Source organism: Cryptomeria japonica, chromosome 10, assembly GCF_030272615.1.
Source record: "Cryptomeria japonica chromosome 10, Sugi_1.0, whole genome shotgun sequence".
In the NCBI taxonomy this organism is placed as follows: Eukaryota; Viridiplantae; Streptophyta; class Pinopsida; order Cupressales; family Cupressaceae; genus Cryptomeria; species Cryptomeria japonica.
This window is the reverse complement of record NC_081414.1, coordinates 363,776,607-363,799,945: the sequence shown is the minus strand read 5'-3', so window position 1 is coordinate 363,799,945 and position 23,339 is coordinate 363,776,607. Positions and strand designations below refer to the sequence as shown.

The window sequence follows — 23,339 nt, the reverse complement described above, 5'->3', positions numbered from 1 at the left end:
CGCTGTCTACATACCATCTATCCTTCTTGTTCTTTGCATGAAAGGCTATTTGACCAAATAAGAATTCTTTCTCTTCTTGCTGTTTTTTCTTCCAAGTCATTCTAGATGTTTCCTCCTTTTTGATAGGTACATCTCCCTTTCTTGGTAAACTAGGGAAGATGGTTCTGCAGAATCTGGCTGTGTGTCCAAAATTGTGACACTTATAACATATTACATCATAATTCATTAGAGGAGAAAATGAATTATAGTTCTTTGGAGTGAAGTTAGAAATATTTCTAGTATGACTTCTACAATCAATTGCTTTATGACCAAACTTATAGCATGAAAAACAATGTCCTTTGAATGGATAATAATTATTAGTTACATGTGATTTCTTTATGTGAGATGTTTTCAACATATTTGTGGGAGGATGAGATTTTTGAGCATCATTCTTCCTTCTTTTGTTTTCTACTATCTTCCATGAATCATCCAAAGTTTTTGAACTAGTAGCATTTGTTGTTTGATCCTCTTCATGACCTAGACCTGATTTAATGAACGTAGGTCTTTGTGCCTTGAGAAGTCGATCCATTTTCTTGGTGCTGTCTTCAAATTTTTGAAGTTTCCCCAAGTCTTGTTTTAAGGAGACAATTTCTAATTCTAATTTGTTGCATCCTTCCTCTTTTCTTTTAAGCCGATCCTTTATTTCCTTCTCACTCTTCTTTGCTTCCTCCAATTGTATTTTTAAGTCTTCAATGAGTTTGCTTGATTCTTGTAATTTTGTCTTATATTTTGAGACTCTTCCTTTTAGCCTTTCATTTTGTTTATATGCGTAATGTAACTCTTCTTCAAGATCTATATCTTCTTCATCACACATAGCCTCTTGTCTTTCTTTCTTCACATCTTCATCATCTTCGACTTTCATTGCCATAAAAAGAATCTCTTCTCCATCACTACTGGATATATCTTCAGAGCTTTCCTCCGATGAACTGGAACTTTGCTTAGAGTAGAAGCTTTTCTTATGTTTTGAGTAGTTCTTCTTGAAGTATTTCTTTCCTTTCTTCTTTGAATAGCTCTTTTTTTCCTCTTCACTACTATCACTTTCATTTTGAGGACACTTTGAAGCATAGTGCCCAACCTTGCCACAATTGAAACATTTGAATGGGAATTTTCCTTTGTATTTGCCTTTGTCCTTTTTGAACTTTCTCATGAAATAAGCTTCAGCCTCATCTGATTCATTGCTTATGTTTTCTTTTGGTGTATGATTTTTGTTCTTGCCCTTCTTTGATGCTTTGAAGGATACCTCTTTTTGTGCTAGTTTGTCTTCTCTCCTCATTTCATAGGTTGTGAGGATTCCAAACAATTCATCTTTTGTTAATGTTTTCAAATCCTTCATTTCTTCTATTGCTGATATCTTAAGATCAAATTTCATTGTCAATGTTCTCAACAATTTTCGAACAAGAGGTGTGTCTTCAACTTCTTCTCCTAATGTTGTGATTGCATTTATGATTTCATCCACACACAAAAAGTAGGTGGCGATATCTTCATCTTCCTTCATTTTAAGGCTTTCAAACTAAGTTACCGGTTCCGGTTCGGATTCGGGTTCGGATTCGGGTACGAGTTCGCAGATTCGGCAAAAAAAAAAAAAAATTTGGGTACGGGTACGGGTTCGTCCGTACATATATATATATATATTAATTTTTTTTAATATATATATATATATATGTTCAAACTTCAAACATCAAAATTATATATGTTCACAGTTCAAACATACAAATATGAAACATCAAACATACAATGTAACTTTCCCATACAATGATACATAGATGATAACAGATAAATCATTGACATAAATCAATAAATCATAAATCCATAATTGCCAATGCCAATAAATACTCTGATATTGATATATCATAAATCATAAATGTAATATCATATTCATAATTTGCAAAAAAGATAATATTCAAGTTTCAAGTTTCAAAATGTGAAAATGTCATGACACAATAAAGTATAAAGTTAAACATTCAAATTACAAGCCATCTATGGGATTTAAATTCCATATTCATCTTCATCTGAAGCATCCAACCCAAGCTCACGGTCATCAAGTGGTTCAAATTCAGCATCAATTGAACCAATATCAAATGGAATGCCACTCCCACTAGCTATGTCTCTCTCAAATTCCATAACCGCCTCGTCTATAGAGACTTGGCAAAGTTGTGCAACTGTAGCATCTAAATCAGCACACTCAGGGGCTAGATCCCAATTCCTTGTTACACCCTCACTATATTCAGGGTCCTTATGTGACAACAAACGAAGGTTGGAGTGTACGTAGACCAAATCCTCAGCTTTCTTTGCACCCAAACGATTACGTTTGACTGAGTGGATGAAGGAGTATGTACTCCAATTCCGCTCAGCTGAAGAAGAACTTGCAACCTATTAAAAGTTAAACATAATTAGAAATTTACAAATTAAAATTATAAAATAAAAAAATGATAGCATCAAATGGAATTGGAAAACTATAAAAATAAAAAATAAAAAGATACATACTTGGGAGTTAAGTTTAATTGCAAGAGGCTGCAAGTAAATGGAGCCTTGACCATGTACATACCACCACTCATCAGCATCCATCCCATATCTAGCATTAAGAGCTACAACATCATGATTTTTTGCAGATACAAATTGGCCAAACTCCCTCATGACAATATTTCTTGTCTCCTCATCTTGATATATCTTTTTAAAGGCAACCCTATAGCCAGAAGCAACCTCTGCATCTCTATATGGTGGCACCCTCCTTGGTGTTGCAAGCATCTCTGCACTATAAAATTTTGGCGTCAAAGCAAATGCTAAGAGATGTAAGGGGGTGGTCATCTTGTTCCAACGGTCAACAACAATTTTTTGCACAACTTTGAAAAATGTTTCCGTTGGATCATTTTCTTTTCTATTTATTACTTCTTTTATTTTTTCCACCATGCAATCCATGCCATCATAAATCTCGCCCAAACATGGGCGATCAGTATCAGCATACCTGATCATGCTCATGATGGGCTCAGTGAAATTCAAAACATATTCCACATCATCCCACCATTTCTCACTAAGGATCAATGCTCTTACTTTTAGAGCTCTTTCTGTGTGGGACTGCTTCCATACACTCCACAAGCTGTTGATGACCATAGAACTCAAGGCGTCTCGCACCTTCAGAAGTCGTCTTAAGACGAGCGTGTGAGATGCAAATCGTGTTTCAGCAACCTAACATGACATAACAAAATACACAACATATATCAAATGCAAGTCTATAAAAAATACAAATTTAAAACTAAAAAATTAAAAAATAATATTTAAAATTAGTAATTATAAATTACCTTCAACAACTCCAACTTGGAGAAGGTCCTGAAAATGGCTTGTGACATATGATGATTAGTCACAAACATTTGAATCTCCTCAGCCTCCGCATATAGTTTTTTCACCCAATCAATTTGTGTGCCAAGCTTTTGCATGATTAAATTGAGTGAGTGTACTGCGCATGGTGTCCAAAAGATGTGACCATATGTAGCCTCCACTATAGTCCCTGCTGCCCTACAATTTTTAGCATTGTCAGTTACAACTTGGACAACATTTTGAGGCCCCACCATGTCAATGCATTCTATCAAGATATTGGCAATGAAACTTGCATCTTTCACTTGCCCCTCACAATCCACTGCTTTCAAAAACATTGCCCCTTTAGGACACACTGCTATAACATTGATCAATGGCCTATTTTTACAATCTTTCCATCCATCAAAAACAATGGTCACACCTGTTTCCTGCCATGTATCTTTGATGACCTTCAACTGTAACTCTATGGATGCTTTCTCCTTTGCCAATAAGGTGGTTCTCACCTTTTCATACCCTGGACAAACATAATCAGAAGGTGTATTGCAAAGAGTATGCACCATGTCCCGAAAGTAAGGTGATCTAACAAGGTTGAAAGGAAGCCCATTGCCATAAAGGCAACGTGCAATTTTGGAATCTGCAATCTCTCTCAATTCATTTTTGAAGGCAAAATCCAATGGGCCTCTTTTCCGTGAAGCCACAACATTCTGATTCTCTACTGCATCAACTGGTGGGTTTTGCATGAAAGGATGTGAACTAGCTGGTCTTGTGGAGCCCATGCTACTAGAAGGCCTCTTAGACATTGAGCTTTGATGGACAAGAGGATGATCAGTCTTTGCTTTGCTACTTCTCCTATCAGCTTCCTCTTGTTCTTTAATATATCCCAAAACTAGAGCTTTTGGCAGCCCCTTGCCATCTGATCCCTTACAAAATTTTATTCCACGCCCAGGGATGAAACAAAGGTGGCCTTTCACTCGATAGTATGAACTGGTATACTCAATGCCACAATGGTTGCATCGCCAAACAAAACCCCCACCACCAGACACTGGCTTGATCATTGTTGTATAATGCCAAAGTGGTGAATCTTGATCAATTTTAAAGGGGGTATTTTCATTTCGGACATTTGCAACTGAACTAGAGCTTGCACTTGCACTTCCAGTTCCAGCCATTATGTATGATTATATGAATAGTGCACCTAAAATGAAAAGAGAATGCACAACATTATTGAAAAAAATTATTAAAATTTTGGTATTATAACCCCATACTATGCATACAAAGTGTAAAAAAATATACAAGACTTCTTTAAAAAAAATTAAAAAAAATTTAAAAATTTGAAAAAAACTTGGAAAAATTCTTGAAAACTTGAAAAAAATTCAGATTCACTTACCTTTAATGGCTAAATCTTTCTTCTCCAGTGATTCCTATGCCTTTGATGCGTGTCTCACACCTTCGTAGTCGTCACCTTCGAAGAAAAATACAAAAACTAAGAACCCTGATTGTAGAGAAAAAATCTTCAAAAATGCAAGTAGAATAGGTTGAATGCATGTTTTGATGCATGAAATTCATTATAGAGGGGTGGATTAGGGTTTAGATGTATTTAAAAGATTAAAAATATTGTTTTTTTATTGTTTTTAAATGCTTTCTAACCCGTGGGCCCCGTTTTTGGGAACCCACGGGCTTGGGTTCACCCGGGTCCTCCTGGGTTCGCCCGGGTCCTCCTGGGTTCGCCCTGGGTCCCCCCCGGGTCCTGCCCAGGCGACTGGGTTCCCTGTGGGTCCTGCATGGCAGGACCCACAGGGAACCTAGCCGCCTGGGCAGGACCCGGGGGGGACCCAGGGCGAACCGGACCAGGACCAGGACCGGGCACGGACCAGGACCAGGACCCAGGCAAAAAAGGGGAGAACCGGTATCATAGCTTTCAAATTTCATTCTAAGTGATTGAAGCTTGGCCTCTCTTACCTTTTCATCTCCTACATAGATACTTTTCAGTTTGTTCCATATCTCTTTTGCTGATTTGCAATGCATGACTTTTGTAAATTCAGAATCAGCCAGGCTGCATAGCAGTGCATGTTCTATATTATAAAATCACTTTTTAAATAATAAACCTTTTATCTCCTTAAAGTGACTATATTTTTTACTTTTCTTTTTTATCCAAGATAAGTCACTTTATAAAAATAAAATATTCAACTTAAAAACATAATCAATTGAATACAAGTTGTCTAAAAAAGTATTATTTAAGACAATTTGATTAATTAAATTATATTCTCTTTGAATGCATGGGCCAAAAGTGCAAACATTTCAAGACAATTGAAGATCAAGCAGTTGTATTTATTTTTCTCAAGATTTCTAAGCTTAGTGACCTAAATTAAGAATACAATTCAGAGGGCTACACCCTAGCTATGGCCTTTTGGAGTTTTGTTTGTGAAGAAACCATTGGGGTTTTCACCCTGCCAATAAGAATTTGGCCACAGGCACAAAATCCCAAAACAAGAAATTATCAATCTTAAGAATGAATTCCTTTCTTCGAGCCACAACCTTCTTTAATAACCCTAGCAGAACTTTCTGAAATTTATATATTATAAAATCACTTTTTAAATAATAAACCTTTTATCTCCTTTTAGTGACTCTTTTTTTTTACTTTTTTTTTGGCCAAAGATAAGTCACTTTATTAAAATTAAATATTCAACTTGAAAACATAATTAATTGAATATGGGTTGTGTGAAAAACATTAATTTACACTACTTAATTTAATTTATTAAACTATTTTCTCTACAAACACTTGGGCCAAAAATGGGGACATTACAAGACAATTGAAGATGAAGTAGTTGTACTTTTTTTCTCAAGATTGCTAAGCTAAGTGACCTAAATTAAGAATGCAATTTAGATGGCAACACCCTAGCTATGGCCTTAATGTGATTTAGATGAATATTGAATAGTACTAAAATATAAATTAAGAATAAATAAAATTGCAAAACAATAAGATTTTATTGTGAAAAAGAGAGTAAACAAACAAGGCAATCTCTGTGGGACAGATTTATTCCTTTATCTCTGCTTTCTTTGTTAGTATGTATTTATTTTATCCCTATGCAATGTAGAAATTAAAAAGTTAATAAAATAGTAAATGAAGGGTTCTCATTGAGAATCAAAGGATCGCCCCTCCAAGTGGATTGAAAGTGGAAATGAATTGCTCGATAAGGATAAACAACCTAGAAACTGAATGATGTGTTGATACGGGGTTCTTTTGGTACTACCTCTTGTCAAGGTGACAACTCTTTGAAAGTAGTTCAAAAATTAAGACGTTAGATATGTGTTGGGAAGATTAGCTTATAAATTAATTTGAAAGGTGGTGAAGAGTAATTTTCATTGCATTTGACGGAAGAATCCACTCTGTGACGCTCCAAAAATGTAAAATCAGAAAATGTGGAAAATATAAAAAATAATGGGTTTTAGAAATCTTCAAACTCTTGTCCAAGAATGACCAAGACTTCCACCTAGATTGCTAATACATAAGGTTCCCTTAAAAAATGATGATCTAATTCTAAATGGAGCTAATGGGAGTAGGCCCAAAGTTGAGCAAGAGGAGACCCTGATTCGTGTAATGGTATAATTCATCTTGTTGCGATAAGTTAACGAGGGAAATGTATTTAAGAGTTGTAACAGAAGAAAATAAGGATTTGATGCAAATTAAGAGAGTTCAGATGTCATATATTCATTGACAAGTCTCTTAAAATTTTACCAATAAATTTTTATAAAAAGTTTGGATAGATAATAATTTTTTAATATAGCTACAAGAGATGTATTTTATGAAAAAGAGAATAAAGCAGACATGATGTAGGTTAAGAAAATTAAGATCTTGAAAAACTTCAGGGCTGGAGAATCATTCTCAATTAGTAATAATTCCCTTGAAAAATAATACTTGCCCAGAATTTACCAGCAAAATTAGCAAAAGATTGGGAAAAAAAATACAGTACAAAACGAAGGATAAAATTTGAAAAGGTGAAAAGTACAAACTAAAGTTTCATAAAGTCATGTCGAGAGGATGGAATCTAAATCAGCTAAAATCTTCTTACGTGGATATTTTAAGATTCTTGGTAGGATACGTACCTTTTATATAATACTCATTGCTTATGCAATGAAATATTCCATGGAACATGAAATTGAGAGTCCTGTATTAATCGCCAATTAGCAAAGTTACCCCGAGTTTCCGGGACGGGGACGGCAGGGGACGGCGGAACGCGTTTTCGGGACGGCAAATTTTTTTGCCAAATTTGGGGACAGCGGGGGACGGCAAAGGGGACGGCTATTAAAATATAGGAAATATTTAAAATATATAGGGAAAATTTCAAAATTCTAAATGTTCATATGAAAACATGGATAAAGCATGCATACATACATTATATTCATATGAAAACAATAAAACATGGAAATGGCATGTGTATGATACTATGAAAAGTTGAAGACATTTTAGAATGTAAATTCTGAACATACAACATTGTTAATACTCAATAGACAATATGCAATTATGCATTCATAAATCAGAATTTCAATTCATTCACATTGTCAATATGCATATCATAATAGATATTAAAGAAATAACATACAAAATGTCAAAACAAAGAGGTTAAATTTTCCCTACTTCTATCGACGCGGTTTCCCCCCATATTTTTCAACGGGGGTTTGGGGGCAGCGCCCCCAAGGTGGGGTCAAGGGGCATCGCCCCTTGCGGGGTCAAGGGGCAGCGCCCCAAAAAAACTTATTCTTTCATAAAGGTGTTGGGTGTTATTTTTCTATTAACTCGCCGAGTTTGGCAATTTTTGGGCGATTTTCTAATCTCTGTGTCAAAATGCCCAAAGGCTACACTGCTGCCATATAGTTTCATTGTCAAAATTATGAATTAAATTAATGTTATCTTTTAATTTTTTATTTTTACGAACAATTTGAATTAATAAGGGGCCTATATTAGAAAAAATTTTAAAAAATTTGAAAATACAACTTTTTTTAGTTTTTTAATATTTATTAATGGCCTTAGATAAGGGGGACGTCTAGCCGTCCCCGGGACGGATTGGGGACGTCCCAGCCGTCCCCAGCCGTCCCCGGGACGTACGGACGTCCCCCAAGGCTAGGGCAGGCGTCCCCCCGTTTCGGGGACATCCCCTAAAAATATAGGGCAATTTGGGGACGGGGGGAAACGTCCCCTGGCCGTCCCCAAGTCCCTGAAACGTCCCCGAGACGGGGACGGGGGTTTTCAAGTCGGGGACGCATCCCCGGGTAACTCTGCCAATTAGTAACATATTTTTTAAACTACTTTGTCAAATTGTGCTACCAGCTAAAAGATAGTTTCCACATACATTATAAAGATTGAAAAACATATTCATTTATAAAAAACAAGTTATGAACTATTATTTTGTGCATGGCATGTTGTACTTGGGTGAACTTGTCTAGAGAAAAAAGAAAAACAAGAAATTTGATTTGGAAGGAAAAAGTGATATTTATGTAATAAAATTACAAAATAAAAAAATGGCAAATCAATACTAAATTTATTTTCAGTCTTATAGTCACTATCAATTGCGAGTTTTTTGAATATCCAAGAAATCATTTTAGTTTGTAGACATCATAAGCTAGTTGACTGAAAATGAATACAAAGTTTTGCTACGACTTTTTAATTCCACAGTAGAATTAAGCTGTTTTTCAAATAATGTGATGCAGATTTATTTTTTTGACTTGGTTTAATCTAAGTTTACAATCAAAATAGTTAAAACCGAGTATTATATAGCTATATCACTCATATAATGGTCATACTTCGATTCCAGGGACATGTATGTATGCATATCAATCATCTATTCCTTCTGATAGGCTCCAATTTTTGTGGTATCAAAAAAAAACTGAAATAGAAAGAATATAAAAAATTATAGCATTCATTCAAAAATTTATTTGAGATCAAAAGCAATGGCTTATCATCAAATTTTGTGACTTCAAATACTTATTTCTAAACAAATATTTCTTATTAACTACAGAAAGTAGAAAAATGTTATATCAAAATGTCCAGAAGCTTTACCTCAACAAAACCATCTCCAAAGTTTACTCCATTACAAAAGTTGTAGGCCCTTGAAAGGTGTCTATTGAGAGAAGCTGAATTAAATTGTGTAAGAATGTAAACCTTGTTGATTCCACTATTGATACAGTTGCTCATTGGCACATCAATTAAACGATATGCACCCCCAATAGGAACCTGCAAAATAAAACTGTTGGTAAAGATCACTACTGAGGTATTTACTAATTTTGAATGACCACACTTCAAAATTTACAACCAGAAGAAAAGTTCAGCAAAATGTCAATTCGCTAAAATCAGTCAATCTTTTTGTGTCTAGATCTTCTCAAGGTTCAACGAATCAAAAACCAGGGGTATAAATGATAATAACAAAGGAGAACATACAATATCATTAAAGGACTTTTTTTTTTAAATATTTGTCATTGGTTGTAGCAATCGGCAGTAACTTTTCCTCCCCATCCATTTGTAGAGAAATCTGTGCTTACATTTCTATTCTCTCCTTAGACCATTTTTTCTGGGTAATAAAAAATAAACTGCAAGTAACAAGGGAGCTTTCCCCTCATGTGAGATATTAGATATTCTAGTTTAAGTTATGATTCACTGAACTCAATTCAAGTACTGCATAATTTTCTTTAATACAATTAACCAAATAAATTCCTTCAAATAGATAGATCAGAATCTGATAGAGGCTTGATGGGTTTGATTGTTTGGCAGTTTTCTACCTGATTTATAATATCATCAAATTTGAACCTTACCTTTCATCTAATTGATTACTCACTAAAAATTTTGAAACACAATAAACAATAGGCTAAATTGGGAAACCTGCTTACTCGAGATAGATTTTATTGTACCTATATGAAATTTCCATATCATGTCAGGTTTTGAGCTAAAATTTGTAGTTAGCATAAAATAACTTTATAATGTTTTATTAGTTTGTTGAATCCAACTACGTAGTATTTAATTGTTGGCTTTTCGGTAGTTGTGAGGAGTCAATTATTACTAGCTGTAAACAGTTGTGTTCTCCCTAAAAATTGTTAGGTTCTTTAAATAGGCTTCTAATAGTCATGGAAATTAGTCTAATCCTTTATTGATCATCCCTAGTCTACTTCATTATAAGAATTTCACATGAAGAAAGGTATACTTTTGTCACTCTGTATAGTATGCATTGTTATTTATATTCTTTTATGCAAGTAAAAGTTTTATCAAATATAGAAGTAAAACTGGTGTCATTGCCTTAAAAAAGTCAAGTCTAATTTAAGATATTGATGCTCCTAGACCCCAAAAAAGGTGGGAAGAGACCACATATGATCAAGATGAAGAGATCAGATGATCTCTAAGGTACATGAAAGAAAAGGTTGAGATGCACTAATCTTGGTGCCCAACCGTTGCTTAATAGCATGGGTTGAGAACAAGGAGGCACATGATGCAACTAGATGTGCAATTTGGAGATTTTGGTACTATTGCACCACTCCATTCTTTGCAGCCAGATAATTCTTTATTGATTGTTTTGAATTTTTAATATTTACAGTTTGCTTTGTCTAATGAATTTTTATTGGACATGTACTTATCTTATTTAATTTATTTGTGACAACTCTCCTTATTGGCAGAGCATGGTTGATGCCATCACTATTTGTGGGGCGGAGTCCAAAGCCCCTTTTGAATCTGACTTAAGTGGCCCAATTTTGACAATATCAGTGGCTGATGTAAAAGCCACATTAGAGGACCACGCAAGAAATGGAGCAAGAAGGGTCGCACCATCATGACTGATGGTTGGACTGAGAGGAGAAACAGGACGCTCCTGAATTTTCTTGTTTCTTCTGGAGGTGATTGATCATTCTACTTCCATCAATGCATTGAATAATTTGAATGTGATTTAGTGATTAGTATATTTAATTTAAGATTTATTGAATGATCATTGATTTTTCTTTATTTTCAAATTTCATGTGGCACCATGTTCCTGAAGTCCATTGATGCTTCCCCACATTCAAAAAATGCCACATTCCTATGTGAGGCTATAGAGGAAGTCATACATGAGGTGGGTGAGGAGAATGTAGTACAAGTGGTGAGCGATAATGCAGCAGATTATGTTGCTACATGTAGACTTTTGGCCAGCAAGAGGAATGTCTCTCTTCAAGACACATCTCTCTTCAACCCCTTCCAAGAGAATCTCTCTCAAATCTGCTTGTAAGTCTTGAAAAAACCTTGTTGGCCAGCAAGAGGAATGTCGTGAAAAGTCTGCAATACCTTCTCCTTCAACTTAGATTCAGGTAGAAGAAGGATCCTTGTCATGTCCCCTTTCTAGAGTGGACATCGGAGACGGAGGAGTTGGCCTATCATTGGAGTCTCGTAGGCTAGCAGAGGTTGATTGGGACTCATTCAGTGCATATAGTGATTGGATTTTGGCTTTACAGGCAGTTTGGAGCCAGTTTGGAGCAGTTCCTAGATTTTAGGGGGTATCCCTAAATTTTAGGAGGTCGTGACAGTTGCCAGTCGTGAGGTTATTCATGACCTTTTAGATGGTTTCAGTTTCAAAGAGATTGGGCTTGTTTCCTAAATTTTAGGAACATCCCTAGATTTTAGGGATGAGACTACCAGTGAATCCTTGATTTCCGACTTCAGTCACAGACAGGTGACAGGATGATTTTAGGGTTTGTAATGTCAGTTGGGCATTTTGTGGCTATTTGGGTTATATTTTTAATATTTCCTAAGTTAGCGTTTAATAATTAAATAAGGCTAAGTTGTTAGCCATTTTGGAGTAATAAGGGGATTTTTGGTCTCATCTGGATGCGCATCCTATTGTGTGATAGCTCGTTGGAAAGATCTTGAAATTCTTTAAATCTTTCTCTTTGGTCTCAGGGCAATTCAGTGAGCGGATTTATGTCTATGGGGAAAAAGGTCATTTTCTAGTAACATGACCACTTTAAAATAAGAAATTATAACATTTCCACTAGACCACGCCACTTGGAGACAATTAGGGTTCGATTTGCAATTGAGAGGGGTTATAAGGGGATAGGAGCTTCATTCTATGATTATCTTTTACACATTTTACATTTTGGATTTGAGATTTGGCTCTGGAAGAGCTTTTCAGCATCTGGGACGCCAACCCCAATGCCTTGCCTGTTTGGGACGTAGCCCCCAATACAGTGGTTTGGATTTGTTTGCAGCTATTAGCATCTTGGAGATTGTACGGCATTCTTTCTGGAGGTTCAGTAATTCTGACAGAGTTCAGCGTGGGGTTTGGGGTTTCTAACCAGTTGGGTGTACTTGGCAACCATACGGCTGTACCTGGCAGCCACTTTCCTTCCCACGTGCAACACTTGGAGGGCTGGAATCTTGCCACAACTTCATTCCTAGTTATGTTACTCTTTCAGCATCCAGGTTGGAATAATTCCTGATTGTAATCTTCCTAAAATTATTGGAAATCTTCATCTGGTCAAATATTTGATTTTATATTCAGAAATCTGCCTTGAATCGAATTTGTTTTGGCTGTATATGAACTTCATTTTCAGTACTTTGTTCACGTACTTGTACTTCATTATTTACTTGTTGAAAAATCATCAAAATACAAAAAGAATTCAACCCTTCTGCAACTTCTGTCTATTTCTGAAAGAAAATATTAATAAGCAGGAAAAATCAATTTAAATAAATAAAAATTACAGCAGATTGGTAAAAGAGATCCATCAGGGATCTTTCAATCCTTCCCTTATACAAAATCAATCCATCAACCAAACTGTACTTTTCACCATGAAAAGTGCCTTCAACAATGCTGGTTGCAAACTGATTTTTGGCATAATTAGCAAGCAATAGGTCCCTGCAATCAGCAGTGAACTCACATATAGAGCTTAGATGGGGTCTCCGTGAAAGGGAATCTACCACTATGTTGTTCTTCCCTTTCACATACTCGATGTCGAAGTCATAAGCCTGAAGCTTACTACCCCACTTTTGTTGTCTTTCATTCAAATCTTTCTGGTGCATGAAATGCTTAAGACTGTTATGGTCAGTCTTAACAACGAACCTAATTCCCACCAGATACTACCTGAATTTCGCAAGGGCATGCATTATGGCAAGCATCTCCTTGTCATAGATTGAATATAGCCTTTCACGCCCTCTCAGCTTTCTACTTTCAAAGATAATAGGATGCTTGTCTTGCATAAGAACTGTACCAACACCTTCTCCTGACGCATCACATTGCAATTCAAAAGGCTTGGTGAAATCTAGTAAGGCTAAAACCGGGCATGAGCTCACGATTTCCTTAAACTGATCAAACATTGTTTGTACCTTTGCAGACCACTCAAAGGCTCCTTTCTGAGTGAGATCTGTGAGGGGGCAGCCAACTGAGAATAACCCTTCACAAACCTTTTGTAAACACCGCATAGACCCAAGAATCCTTTCAAATGAGTTATGTTCTCAGGTGGTGGCCAATCAAGGATAGCTCTAACCTTTTCAGGATCCACCTTCACACCCTTTGCACTGATGATGTGCCCCAAGTAGAGCAACTCCCTCATTCCAAACTCACACTTAGATTCTTTGGCAAACAATGATTCAGACTCCAGAATGCTAAGAATTTCATCTAATTGTTGTAAGTGCTCCTTCCAAGAATTGCTGAAGATGAGAATGTCATTGAAGAATATGAGCACAAACTTCCTCAATTGCTTCTGAAAGATCCTGTTCATGCAGGACTGAAATGTGGCTGGAGCATTAGTCAAACCAAAAGGCATGACTAGAAATTCAAAATGCCCAAAGTGGCATCTGAAAGCAGTCTTCTCAACATCAAAAGCCCTCATTATGATTTGATGGTAGCCCAATCTGAGGTCTATCTTGGAGAAGTACACGGCACCATGGAGCTCATCAATGAGCTCATCAATCTTCGAAATGGGGTACCGATTCTTGATGGTTTTCTGATTTAAGGCTCAGTAATCCACGCACATACGTATGGTCCCATCCTTCTTCTTCACCAATACAATAGCCGAAGCAAAGGGGCTCTTGCTTGGCCTAATGTAACCCATGTCTAGAACCTCCTTAATGGGTTTCTCAATCTCGTCCTTCTGCTTCTTTGGGTAACGGTAAGAAGTAGTCATGATTGGCTTAATACCTTCTTCCAACTCAATGATGTGTTCAGTACCACGCTCACGCGGCCTACCCGAGGGTGGAGTCTCAAACACCTTGCTCCTCTTTGAAATCAAAGCCTGAATGTCTTCAGGATAGCTTCTCTTTTCTTCAGATGAGGGGGGTGGCATGATTATACACTCTAGAGATCTTCTAAGTGGCGGATTTCCAAAGACCTTGCTCTTGTCTGTGATTAGAGCTTGAATATCAGTAGTGTAGTTGCCCTTGTCTTCTAATGGGTTTGATGGCATTATCACACATTTTGCTGCCCACTCTACTTGTAATGTCCCCTTTCTAGGTGACAAGAGAAGAGTAGTGGGATGGTCTATTATTTGGATCTCGTAGGCTGGCAGTGGTGGATAGAGACTCACACAGGGTATTCAATATCCGGAGTTTGTGTTTCAGGCAATTTGTGGGCCGCTGGGAGCAGTTCCTTGATTTTAGGGAGATTCCCTACTTTTTAGGAGGTTGTGGCAGTTTCCATATTTGAGGTTCCATGAGACCATACCATGGTTTTAGTTTCAAGAAGATTGGGTGTGTTTCCTAGTTTCTAGGAGCATCCCTAGATTTTAGGGATGGGACTGCCAGTTAGCTCAACTTTTCTGGCATCGGTCACAGATAGGTGACAAAGTTATATTCATGATTGTTTGGTCATTTTGGGCTATTATTGGATATCTGGAGATATTTTAATATATTTAAATATTTCCTAAGTTAGCGATTAAATAAATTAAAATAAGGCTATGTATTTAGTCATTTCAGAGTAATAAGGGGTTTCTAGCTTCATCTGGGTTGATATGCCTATGTGTTATAGCTTGTTGGAAAGGTCTTGAACTTTGCTACATGATTCTCACCTTCGGGAGTCTTTTTGGATGCCTGGAGCTATTTATTTGCAATTTAGTGTTATTTTCCTATAGTTGACGCCATAATTAGAAAATAACACTCTTTTCATAATGCGCCAACTTTACTCCCTTTTAGGGTTTGGCTTGGAAAGGAAAGGAGATATAGGGAGATGAAGACCAAATTGTTCATTATCTTTTTACACAATCAAACTTATTTTGTGAAGTAGCTCTGAGTGGGCGATTCTTCATCTGGGACGCAAACCCCAAGATCTGGATTGGCTGGGACATAGCCCTCAGCAGTTATTGGCATTGGATTCTTCAGGCAAAGTGCATTGTTGACAGAGATTGAGTACGTCATTCTTCATTGTGGTTTCAGGTTGCAGAGTAAGGGTTTCAGCATGGCAGATTGATTATTCAGCTTGGGCGTGATCCTTGCAGCCTTAGGGCTGCCATTTGCAGCAGGTACATCCCACGTGGAATGTAAGGAATGCATGTATTCAGCCTTAGAGGTATTCTTGATTCATGATCACTATTCACCTTTCAGTTTGGCATCATTGTTGGATGTAAGTTCCTTGGATCTACATTGGAATTATTATTTGGTTTTACAAATCAGAAATCTGTCTGGTACAGCTTGTAGCAATTCTGCATTTGGCTATATGTTCTTATTTATTTTCAGTCTCCTTTCATGTTTACTGTTCATTACTCATTACTTGTTTGAAAACTATCAAAAAACACAAAAAGAAACAAACCTTCTGCAACTTCTGTCTATTCTCTAAAACCATCAAAGGAATCACAGGAAGATATAGTTTATTAAATTAAAAACTACAGCAGATCAGCAAAGGGATCCATCGGGGATCTTTCAGTGGTATCAGAGCCTAATCCTGCCAACCTGTGGGTTATAATTGCATTCACTTGGTGTGATTGAATTTGGTTTTCAGTTGGACAGTAAAAAGAATCATCATGACAGGGTTATGTAAAAATAAACAAGCAAGGAGGGAATTTGATCAAACACTTTCAAAGAGTTCAAGACACTCTAGAGGTACAACTACATCTAAAAGTACAAGGAGGAGCCCCTCTGTTAAAGCATTCAATGATACAGTCATGAGCAACTATCATAAGTATTGTTCCCTTCCAAAAAAGCTACAGAAAATGTTTACTTTCACCCAATTTATGGGTATTCCAGATGAAGCTGAAGATGCTATGAATTCATATCAGCTGCAAATAAAAAGAGAAGAACCGATTGACTCATCCATAAATGAGGTTTGTAAAAATCTCTATGAGGAATTTGATGAACATGCTACAATGGATGAAGTGGTACCTATGAATGTTGAAAACATGTCACAAAGGTATGGCAACCATTCTGATTTTTATAACAGCAGTCCTTCATATGAACCAGAGAAATGAAAATTGCCTAAACTTGCCTGGACTCGGCGAGTCCGAGTGCGAGTCACCCTCGCCGAGTCCTGGGGACTCGGACTCGGACTCGGCCGAGTCCAGGCGCCAGACTCGCCGAGTTTGGCGAGTTTGGCGGAGTCCCGTGCCTGGGACTCGACCGGCGGCGATGTAAAGGATAAGTTAAAAAAAAAACAATTTTAAATGGTTTTTTTGACTCTTTTTTTTTGTGTTATTTTTGTTTTATACCTAAAAGTGACTTTCATTTCATTCATTTGCAAAAATAGGAGGAGTAAAGTGAGATAAAAAGAATAACAAGGGTGCATTGAAGAAAAACCAGCAAGGAAGATTTCTTCAATTTCTTCAATTTTCTTCAAGAGTTCTAAGAGGTAAGTTGGTAACATTGTTTTTTTGAGATTTTTTTGTTTTTTATATGCAAAAATTCATTTTTCTATTCTTTTTTTTTTGAAAGTTTTACATTTTATTCCAAAATCTTTTCTATGTTACTATGTATGCCCAGGGTTTGTAATTTTATTTTTTTTAAAGTAGGGTTTGACAAACCCTACAATTTAAAAAAAATAAAATTGCAAACCCTAGTTACCCTACTTTAGCTTTTTTGAAAAAAATGTTCAATGAGAATGAAATTATGAATGCACAACATAGAATGAATGTCTTAATTTATTTTTGCATTTGTAATGTTTTATTGCAGCAACCTTCACATTCTTATTTGCCTCAAGTTTCACAAAACAATCATACAATGTCCTCTTCTAGACCTCCCATTAGAAAGGACCCTGCTTGGAAATATCATGAGGATTTTCCAGGGCAAAGAAAAGGGCAAACAAAGTGTATATTTTGCAAAACAATATTCCATGGAGGCATATATAGATTGAAATACCATATTGCTGGTGTGCGTGGGCATGATGCCGACCCATGCACAAAAGCAGTCACTGAGGCCGTACGTGATTGCTATGTAATGGTTGAAGAAATTGAAAGGAAAAGGAAAGAAAAAGAGGATCTCACAGTCATTGGGAGACATGCACCTTTAGGAACAGGGACACAATTAGGTTGTGTTGGAGGGCCTTCTTCCTTACCTTCATATCATCCCACTCATTTTGCTACTACTCATGCTTCCGGTTCTGCTTCTATAAGTGCCAGTGCTAGTGCCAGTGCCTCTGCCCCTTCTCATGTTCCTAGCACTGGCAGTGGTAGTGGGAATGTTAGCATTGGACCTAGGATTCGTAAATCTAGGTTGGATACCTTTTTTGCACCTCGCACTACTCCTGGGTCCCAACAGTCACTTGAGAGCATGGGTTGGAACAAGGAGGTCCATGATGCTGCTAAAATGGCAGTTGGCAGATTTTGGATCTATGGCAGTATTCCATTCTTCACAGCCAGGTAAATGTTTTATGTTTGATTGTTTTAATTTTTATAATTTGATTGTTCGTATTAATTTTTGTTGTATATAGTTCATTATACATAGTACATACTTATCTCATTAAAATTATTTGTGACAGGTCACCTTATTGGCAAGAAATGGTTGATGCCCTTACCATTTGTGGGGCGGGGTTCAAAGCCCCTTCTGAGTTTGATTTGAGCGGACCCATTTTGACTGAATTGGTGAATGATGTGAAGAAAGAATTGGGTGATCAACGCCAAATATGGAGCACTAAAGGTTGCACCATCATGACTGATGGTTGGACAGACAGGAGAAATAGAACTCTCCTTAATTTTCTTGTTTCTTCCGCAGGTGATTGATTAATTTTAGTTTCATTTAGGCATTAATTTTTTATTTTTCATTTAATGATTTATTGAATGATCATTGATCTTGCTTTATTTTTTTATTTCAGGGGGCACCGTTTTCATCAAGTCTATTGATGCCTCCGCCCATTGCAAGAATGCCACCTACCTATGTGAGCAGATAGAGGAGGTGATTAATGAGGTGGGTGAAGAGAACGTGGTACAGGTGGTGACTGACAATGCACCAAATTATGTTGCTGCAGGTAAACTTTTGATTACAAACTAATTTTGTTTGCAAATTAATTTCTATTTTGTAACCTCATTAATTACAATGCAACAAATTATGTTGTTGCAGGCAGACTATTGATGGAGAGGCACCCATCTATAGTTTGGACTCCATGTGCCGCCCATTGCATTGACCTCATGTTAGAGGATATTGGAAAACTTCCATGGGTCAAGACATGTGTAGAAAAGGCAAGAAATGTGTGCAAATTTGTATATAATCATTCATGGGTGTTGGCTCTTATGAGACAATACACAGAGCATAAGGAGTTAGCTCGTCCAGGAATCACAAGATTTGCCACAAACTTCATCACATTGCAGTCCATGCTTCGTTGTAAGATGGCCTTGAGACGTATGATTGTTGGTGAGGAGTGGTCTTCCTCATCCTATGCTGCCACCCCAACAGGAAAAGATATGGCAGACTGCATTTTTGATGAGCGAGGCTTTTGGAGCCCTTGTGATGAGATAGTGAAGGTAATTTTTTTATAAATTCTACAATTTTTATTTAACTTTTTGTTTTATAACTTATTCATCATATTCTCTTATTTGCTCATGTTTTAAATTACACAATATTTTCAATTTTACAGTTTGTTAAGCCCTTGGTGGTTTTGTTGTGAGTTGCGGATGGAGAAAAGCCCGCAATGGGCTACATATATGAGGGCATGGATAGGGCGAAAGAGGGCATCAAATCTATCTATGCAGGAGATGAGAGCAAGTATGGTCCCATTTGGCAGATCATTGATAAGAGATGGCATCATCAGCTTCATAGGCCCATCCATGCAGCAGCCTATTATTTGAATCCGGCATTCCATTTTAGCCCTACTTTCAGGGTTGATGCGGAGGTCCTTGATGGGCTATACTCAGTCATGGAGAAGATGGCACCTGTTGGTTGTACTCAGTCAGATCTTATGCGAGAGCTACAGTTGTTCTCAAATGCACAAGGGGAGACCTTTTCTCGTCCTATCGCCAAAGAAAGTAGGACAACTATGATGCCAGGTAAAAATAAATTGTAAGGCTTAATTTTAGTTTTATTGTATATTGTTAAATAAGTTTATGAGAGACTGATTTTATTTATTTTTCTCATTTCAAACTCAGATAATTGGTGGAACTTTTTTGGCCCAACGACACCAAATCTTCAGAAGTTGGCCATTTGCATCTTGAGCCAACCATGCAGTGCATCTGGTTGTGAGCGCAATTGGAGTATGTTTGAGCACATACACTCCAAGAGGCGCAATAGATTATCCGTGGAGAAGATGAATGATCTTATCTTTGTTCACTATAACCTCCGCCTGAGAATGAGAAAGAATGCATTAGCTGACATCTCTCCTATCATTCTAGATGAGGTTGATCCTGAGGCAGAGTGGGCCATTGAGACAGATCCTGTGGCTGTCTTTAGTGATGATGACACTGATTGGATCGACCAGGTAGATATAGAGGCTGAGGCTGTAGCCATGGCAGAGGAGGAGCAGAGAGCACGAGCAGAGAGAGGAGATTCAGAGGCAGATGGTGATAGTGACAGAGATGGTGACAGTGACACAGATGTTCCTGATGTTGGTGAGCATGGCGTGGTGTCACGAGGAGCGGCTATGGCTGCCCAATCATCTATGACCTACCTTAGACGCCTTCGTAGGGGGGCAGGGCCTTCATCGGAGCCGACGTCGGGGCTGGAGGGTGCAGACTCCTCTGCGCCATAGGCTTGTAGATGTATTTACCTTTGTTATTTGTATGGAACATTTGATGATGATCATATGATGACATGGATTTTTTATTCCATGAGTTTTGTAATATTGTATACATTTGACAATATTTATATATCTATGTTTGTTATTTCCTTCAGCTACAATTTGCGTTTATGCTTATGTGATAGATCATAGATGTATACTTGTGTATGTATTATGTAATGAAATGAGCCAAGTTTGATGATGTTATTGTGTCTTATTCAATAAAGGGTGCATGAAACAAGTTTTAAATCTTAAAAAATCTCTAAATTTTTTGAGTTTTTCACTTTCCCGAGTCCAGCCGAGTCTGGAGCCGAGTCTGACGCCGAGTCCCGAGTCCGAGTCCGATTTGGCCTTGCCGAGTCCGAGCCGAGTCCGAGTTTCGTTTCTTTGATATGAACACAATGATGATTCACAGATCATGGCACCTGAGGAGGAAGTTGTAGGAGGGATTCCTACAGTTGGCACGCAATATATGGGTGTTAAACAAGAAGGATGCAAGGGGATAACAAGCCATAGCAGCCCTGACTTTAATAACAGTAGTGAGTCATTCTCTCCTTTTCATGTTGTTGGTACTTCTAATTATTGGGAAATGAGTCATGAAAATTCTGTTATGGTGGGTACACATGAAGCATGCTTTGATCATGATAAGTCACATGGTATATCTCATGCTAGGACTGGGTTTAGACACTTTGGAGCAGCTGATATAACTCAGTCCCAAGGGATGAATGATGCTTGGCTAGAAAGGGCAAGGCAAACCAAGCTATTGGCTCAACAAGCCAAAATCAATCTTCAACGTGTTCGTGTTGTTCACCATTCATCTAATGATGAGAGACATGAGTTGCCTGATTCAGAATTTCCAGTTGAGGTATTTGATCATTCTCCAAGAGATGATAGTGGTTTGATTGATGACTCTTTTAGTGGGCCAGCCACTCGAGAGTTCTTTGTGTGGAGTAGTGTTGGCATGCATACTTCATTTCTGAGTTTGTCACCTATTTCACTTCATATGGCACTGATATCTTTGTTGGTTGGTGACTTCATTTTCTTCGATTCCTTGAGGACTAGTGACTGTCCTAGGTGGAATCATGTGGAATATCCTGACATTTCGTTGTCTACAATAGTCTACCAGCAATCTAGGAGTGTTCGGAGGTATACCTTTGGGATAGAGATGGAGTGTGGGGTGATTTTCGTCGATTGCCATTGGTTTGATGACAAATTTGATACCATCTATGTTGCTGATCAGAGTTATGACAGCGAGGGTTGGCGGCCACTTGTTTTGGTTATATGGCATATGGGGGTTCATTTTCACATTGTTTTGATATTCTACATGTTTGTATGTTTTGGTTATATGGCATATGGGGGTTCATTTTCACATTGTTTTGATATTCTACATGTTTGTATGGTTACTTCAGGGTGAACATTTGACATTCTCCTACTTCATCTCCTACAGCAAATTCTATATTTTGATTTGGGATCCGGGTATTGATTCGTTTGGTACATTATTTTACATGGATTCCCATACGTTACTTCATGGTTTGTGGTCTTCGGGCATTTTTATCAGAGTAGCGCAGCGGTTGGGTGAAGCAACATTTATCAGATTGGTATGGGGTCAGGATGTTAGCTTGCTGGGTACTTTGTTCCTCATGGATCACCGCATGTTATTGCATAACATTCATGTAGACTAGAACAGGAGCATTCAGTATTTTATGTACGGCTTGTATGGGATGGTGGTGGTACATGGAGGCATTGCTTGTGGACAAGCAATCTCCGGGAAGGGAGGACTGTAATGTCCCCTTTCTAGGTGACAGGAGAAGAGTAGTGGGATGGTCTATTATTTGGATCTCGTAGGCTGGTAGTGGTGGATAGAGACTCACACAGGGTATTCAATATCCGGAGTTTGTGTTTCAGGCAGTTTGTGGGCCGTTGGGAGCAGTTCCTTGATTTTAGGGAGATTCCCTACTTTTTAGGAGGTTGTGGCAGTTTCCATATTTGAAGTTCCACGGGACCATACCATGGTTTGAGTTTCAGGAAGATTGGGTGTGTTTCCTAGTTTCTAGGAGCATCCCTAGATTTTAGGGATGGGATTGCCAGTTAGCTCAACTTTTCCGGCATCGGTCACAGATAGGTGACAAAGTTATATTCATGATTGTTTGGTCATTTTGGGCTATTATTGGATATCTGGAGATATTTTAATATATTTAAATATTTCCTAAGTTAACGATTAAATAAATTAAAATAAAGCTATGTATTTAGTCATTTTAGAGTAATAAGGGGTTTCTAGCTTCATCTAGGTTGATATGCCTGTGTTATAGCTCGTTGGAAAGGTCTTGAACTTTGCTACATGATTCTCACCTTCCAAAGTCTTTTTGGATGCCTGGAGCTATTTATTTGCAATTTAGTGTTATTTTCCTATAGTTGACGCCATAATTAGAAAATAACACTCTTTTCATAATGCACCAACTTTACTCCCTTTTAGGATTTGGCTTGGAAAGGAAAGGAGATATAAGGAGATGAAGACCAAATTGTTCATTATCTTTTTACACAAGCAAACTTATTTTGCGAATTAGCTCTGAGTGGGCGATTCTTCATCTGGGACGCAAACCCCAAGATCTGGACTGGCTGGGACGTAGCCCTCAGCAGTTATTGGCATTGGATTCTTCAGGCAGAGTGCATTGTTGGCAGAGATTGAGTACGCCATTCTTCATTGTGGTTTTAGGTTGCAGAGTAAGGGTTTCAGCATGGCAGATTGATTCTTCAGCTTGGGCATGATCCTTGCAGCCTTAGGGCTGCCATTTGCAGCAAGTATGTCCCATGTGGAATGTAAGGAATGCATGTATTCAGCCTTGAGGTATTCTTGATTCATGATCACTA

The 23,339-nt window shown here is 37.6% G+C and overlaps 3 protein-coding genes across 8 annotated transcripts in view; 1 reads left to right on the top strand and 2 right to left on the bottom strand.

Moving 5' to 3' along the window:
• The window catches only part of LOC131079980 (glucose-1-phosphate adenylyltransferase large subunit 3, chloroplastic/amyloplastic), a 225,750-nt gene that overhangs the window by 139,393 nt on the left and 63,018 nt on the right, over positions 1-23,339 (bottom strand). For all 6 annotated transcript variants that reach the window (XM_058018035.2, XM_058018036.2, XM_058018031.2 and 3 more), the window contains exon 4: positions 9,401-9,574. In XM_058018035.2, the coding sequence (XP_057874018.2) occupies positions 9,401-9,574 (174 nt within the window). The remainder of the gene's footprint in view (positions 1-9,400; positions 9,575-23,339) is intronic.
• LOC131859411 (uncharacterized) lies at positions 1,914-4,865 on the bottom strand. The gene is made up of 4 exons (XM_059213121.1): positions 4,733-4,865; positions 3,336-4,540; positions 2,524-3,222; positions 1,914-2,409 (listed from the first exon to the last, which is right to left on the bottom strand). Exons 2-4 carry the CDS (start codon positions 4,512-4,514, stop codon positions 2,026-2,028), a joined length of 2,262 nt encoding a protein of 753 aa, XP_059069104.1. The 5' UTR covers positions 4,515-4,540; positions 4,733-4,865; the 3' UTR covers positions 1,914-2,025.
• LOC131061226 (uncharacterized) lies at positions 17,247-20,527 on the top strand. The gene is made up of 6 exons (XM_059213122.1): positions 17,247-18,126; positions 18,246-18,478; positions 18,579-18,731; positions 18,824-19,224; positions 19,338-19,746; positions 19,846-20,527. Exons 1-5 carry the CDS (start codon positions 17,357-17,359, stop codon positions 19,365-19,367), a joined length of 1,587 nt encoding a protein of 528 aa, XP_059069105.1. The 5' UTR covers positions 17,247-17,356; the 3' UTR covers positions 19,368-19,746; positions 19,846-20,527.

Coding starts and splice junctions, on each gene's coding strand:
- LOC131859411 (XM_059213121.1), bottom strand. CDS start 4,514: ATGGCTGGAACTGGAAGTGCAAGTGCAAGCTCTAGTTCAGTTGCAAAT. Junction 3,223..3,335: donor CCAAGTTGGAGTTGTTGAAG/GTAATTTATAAT, acceptor ATGTCATGTTAG/GTTGCTGAAACACGATTTGC. Junction 2,410..2,523: donor CAATTAAACTTAACTCCCAA/GTATGTATCTTT, acceptor AACTTTTAATAG/GTTGCAAGTTCTTCTTCAGC.
- LOC131061226 (XM_059213122.1), top strand. CDS start 17,357: ATGTTCAATGAGAATGAAATTATGAATGCACAACATAGAATGAATGTC. Junction 18,127..18,245: donor ATTCCATTCTTCACAGCCAG/GTAAATGTTTTA, acceptor TATTTGTGACAG/GTCACCTTATTGGCAAGAAA. Junction 18,732..18,823: donor ACCAAATTATGTTGCTGCAG/GTAAACTTTTGA, acceptor ATGTTGTTGCAG/GCAGACTATTGATGGAGAGG.